The following is a 4,185-nucleotide window of genomic DNA, read 5'->3' as shown; positions in this document are numbered from 1 at the left end:
TGTAAATAATAATTTGTTCTTAAACGACTTGCCTAGTTAAATAAAAGGTTAAATTAAATGATGAACAAAAATAAAGTGGAGAAAAAAAATCATCAAATAGGCTATGTTCTGAGTATTTTGAATTACTGAACAGAAAGATGCCAACCTTGTTTTCTACTTCAAATTATTAGACTGACTTGCTGTAAATAGCAGTTAAATCTCCATCACAACGTTGGTTAGACTATAAGCATAATTTTAGACTGCTTAAACAGGAAGTTACAATGTAACCACAAGTCAACACCTTTGTTTTCAAAAGGAACCATGTAAAACATAAAACCAACTAATGGTTAGTAAAACAATGTTGCTACATTGTAGCCGGTGTGGGGTAGGCTAAATGCTTGACATAGGAGACTTTGGGAAAACTACAATTGTCTGTGCCATACGGTGGCAGAATATGTGAGCACCAATAAACAGTTGATGCAACTCAATGAGGAATGATACTAATGCACATTTATACTGCCGGTATTAACTATCGATGGCCTATATGTAGGCCTATTCATTCAGAAGCTCGCAAATAATTAATAATCCATGTCCTGAGCAGAACCCCATCAGGACCAACCAACGTGAATCCCTATTGATAGTCCACACTTCCAGGAATAATTAGAATGTACTTTATATAGCTGTATATTACTCATAGGCGGAACATTATATCAGTGTGTACTTACAGAAAATATGTCTACGTCCGTAGCAGCCATGGTGCGAAATGTATGCGTTTTAATGCCGATCTGGACGAAAGGAAACTGCCCTCGTCTCACTCTCTCTGTAAACTAGCTGACACAGTAGAACAAGCTTGATTGCGCTTCCAATATGGCTACTTCCTGGAAACTCCCATTTGCCTTCGGAGCTACACAATCCAGAAGGACAGGACTGCGCGCTGAAAATATGGAACGTTCTGACGGTTGTAATTAAATCACCTTTGACAATTTGCAATACTGTATCATTGACGTTTACGCGCTGATGATATGAAAAGCCATCGATGAACTATATTGCCTCGCAGGTCGCTCATGGGATTTGTAGTTTGCAGAGCCTTAGCTGCCTTTTTAAAGTCAACGTTTTGTTTTGGCTACTTTAAAAACGATTAACCTATATTGAGTTACAAAATGTTACTTTTAGTGAATATCGAGACATGAACCCTAAAATATATTGCCTAAAAACGATAACTCGCATTCTACACCACTTCAGAAAAAGTGATGTGAGCCAGGTCTGAGGTCTTGAAACAGTGTAACCTGGCATTTCTACTGTTTTTGAAACATTGTATCACCTTTTCCTAAAATATTGTAACGCATAATTGTATCAATGTTTATCATTCTATGCATATGATATGTGAAATAAATATGATAATGGTAACTTTTTGTTAGCTACAGTAACAGTTAATGTTAGACGACTACAGGCTACTTACTGCCCCAGACACCTCTGAGCACCGCCCGAAGACAGAAGTCTGCACACATTATTCAAATTAATTCCACGTGTCACCGGAAACTGCAGGTAGGGCGAAGGTATAGTTTCTGACAGGTATCGCGGATTATATGTATGATAAGACTTTTCACTTTCGGTTGTTCCTTCTGAATTGACATTTTTGGTTGTAGGGTGCTCAAAATGGATTTCACTCAAGAAGCTATTATCTCGCTGTTGATAGAAGAAGGGGGGAAGTTGAAGAATTCCGAGTTGCTGACTAAATTCAAAGATTCCTTGAACTGCACTGATCCCGCAGAGAAGAAACAGAACAGGGATCTATTCAAAAGGTTTGTGAACACTGTTGCTGTCGTGAAAGAAATTGAAGATGTCAGGTATATTGTACTAAAGAAAAAATATCAGCATTTGTTACAAGAAACAGAGGATGTTCAAAAGTCTGAAAGTGAAGAGGTCCCCGAGCCAGGTGAACCCTCACCTGTATGGAACAGTGGGAACAATGCACGTTCTCAAAATGGAGGAAGTGAGATAAGTTCTGAAAATGTCCAAGAACCTGTTATTACAAGTGTCGGTGAATGTGTCTCAAATGACAGTGACATGCATTCATTTATAGAGCTGGCATTTAAAGAAAAAGTTGATTTCAAACCAAAAAGGTCACTGAATTTCAACATAGACCATACTTCTGATGCGCAGAGAGAATATATCCCCTCTGGGGGGGCTGTGTATCCTGGGAAGACAAAGAACCCTAGTGTGCAGAAGCCATTTGCACTGCCTTTACGAATGCCTCCAAACTTGGCCAGAATAGAGATCCATAAACTCAAATCTGAGGATGAAGATGGCCCTCCAAGGAGAGCTGGATCCACTGACCAAGATGCACACAGCTCCTCTAGAACCAAGAGAAGACCATCCACTATGAGTGTGGGTTTAAGCTCTCCGCTACCAAGGAGGGCTGTCAAGATCACCAAACCTTCTGAGGAGCCCAAGTACACATCCACAGTCCCCCTGGAAGAGGCAGAGCATGAGTGGCTGGTGAGGTCTGCTGCTGGACACTGGAGACGGGTGTACGGCCTGCTCCTCAGAGACACACAGCTGGCAGAGAAGAAGGACTTCATGTCCGGCTTCACAGCCCTTCACTGGGCAGCCAAGTGTGGTAACAGTGAGATGGTGGGTAGTATCATCAACATATCCAGGCAAGGTGGAATGGACCTCGACGTCAATGCCAGAACATATGGAGGGTACACGCCACTGCACATTGCTGCTTTGCATGACCAGGAGTTTGTGTTGGCCATGCTGGTGCATGAATACGGAGCGGATGTGAATATAAGGGACAATTGTGGAAAGAAGCCATATCACTACCTGCGCAAAGGGATTTCTTCTGAGGTGAGGGAGCTGCTTGGTGAACCTAAGGTCCAGCCCCAGGAAGTTCTCCAAGCGGAAAGGGAGGAGCTAGATATCTTCCCAGACCTCTCCAAAGGCTTGCATACGATAAGTCGGCTCTTCAATCCCCATGTGGAAAAAAAGAAAAAGCACAAGCAAAGACCCTCTGTCTATTTGCTGGGTGTCAACCCGAGGGATGAGAGAGATGAGAGTTCATCCAATCACAGAGAGACCTCAGATGCATTTAAGTAACATGAGTCTGATGTGAAATACAATAATACAGTTTGATATTTTGCACAAAATCTATTTAGCTTTTCATAGTTTTTACTGTGATATAGATACAAACATATGGGGTTATGAGAGGAACATTCAGTTGTGTTGAACTTCGTTTTTTTATAAATCAACAAGTGTAACCATCATAATTTCATTACTCCCTTTTTAATCAAACAACCACTTATTACTAGTATGGAAGGTATAGTATGAAATGTGCTACTCTCTCTGTGTCGTGTAATCAATATCATTTATAATGCATCTAATCGTGTTAATAGTGAATAAGTAATACATGACTTCATATACGAGGTAATGCATTTTTTGCTCGATGGGATTTAACATCAATTTCAGCAGATCAAAAAAAAAATCCATGAACACATTATTGTATGTGTCCCTGTACTAAACCTGTACATGAGAGATGAATATGATTCATGTCTGGATATTAACATTGCCTTCACTCTCAGGGGTCATCACGTGTCATCTTTTTAGAACGATTTTCTGTCTAAGAAACACATTTGTTTTGAAGAGGTTGCCGCAGTACTGAATAATTGTGAAAGTGAACAATACTATGTGGCCTTACTGTTTAAGATTCCTGTAGTATGAATGTGTTATGATGAGTGACTATTGATACAGTGTTTAAAGGATTGATTTGGTGAAATGCAAAGATATACTCTGAAATATTTATCTGTGATTTTCAAGTCACATGCATCTTGTCTTTCTTCCATGTCTTATACAATACTTACTTTAGTAATAATCTAATTTGTTAGTTTTAGTAAAGAACACATTGTTTGATGTACAGTGCCTTCAGAAAGTATTCACACCCCTTGACTTTTTCCACATTTTGTTATTTTACAGCCTGAATTTAAAATGTATTAAATGTAGATTTTGTGCCACTGGCCGACACACAATACCCCATGTGGAACTATGTTTTTAGAAATGTTTACACATTAATACAAATGAAAAGCTGAAATGTCTTGAGTCTATAAGTAAGTATTCAACCCTTTTGATTATGATAAGCCTAAATAAATTCAGTACTAAAAATGTGCTTAACAAGTCATTTAAGTTGCACAAACTCACTCTGTGTGTAAT

General features: G+C 39.3%; 2 protein-coding genes across 2 annotated transcripts in view; one reads left to right on the top strand and one right to left on the bottom strand.

Moving 5' to 3' along the window:
• LOC139418018 (septin-8-A-like) overlaps positions 1-879 on the bottom strand; it is a 37,607-nt gene extending 36,728 nt beyond the window's left edge. The window contains exon 1 of the mRNA XM_071167101.1: positions 705-879. Coding sequence (XP_071023202.1) covers positions 705-734 — 30 coding nt within the window. The 5' untranslated portion in view covers positions 735-879. The remainder of the gene's footprint in view (positions 1-704) is intronic.
• Positions 880-1,584: 705 nt separating this feature from the next.
• On the top strand, positions 1,585-3,755 carry LOC139418017 (ankyrin repeat domain-containing protein SOWAHA). Its single transcript, XM_071167100.1, has one exon. The coding sequence runs from the start codon at positions 1,636-1,638 to the stop codon at positions 3,076-3,078; it is 1,443 nt and encodes a 480-aa protein (XP_071023201.1). The 5' UTR covers positions 1,585-1,635; the 3' UTR covers positions 3,079-3,755.
• The last annotated feature ends 430 nt before the right edge of the window (positions 3,756-4,185 follow it).

The sequence above is a fragment of the Oncorhynchus clarkii genome, chromosome 10 (assembly GCF_045791955.1).
Source record: "Oncorhynchus clarkii lewisi isolate Uvic-CL-2024 chromosome 10, UVic_Ocla_1.0, whole genome shotgun sequence".
Taxonomy (NCBI): domain Eukaryota; kingdom Metazoa; phylum Chordata; class Actinopteri; order Salmoniformes; family Salmonidae; genus Oncorhynchus; species Oncorhynchus clarkii.
This window is presented reverse-complemented; position numbering and strand designations above follow the sequence as displayed.

Bases quoted from the DNA above. Each gene is read 5' to 3' on its own strand.
- LOC139418017 (XM_071167100.1), top strand. From the start codon at position 1,636: ATGGATTTCACTCAAGAAGCTATTATCTCGCTGTTGATAGAAGAAGGG.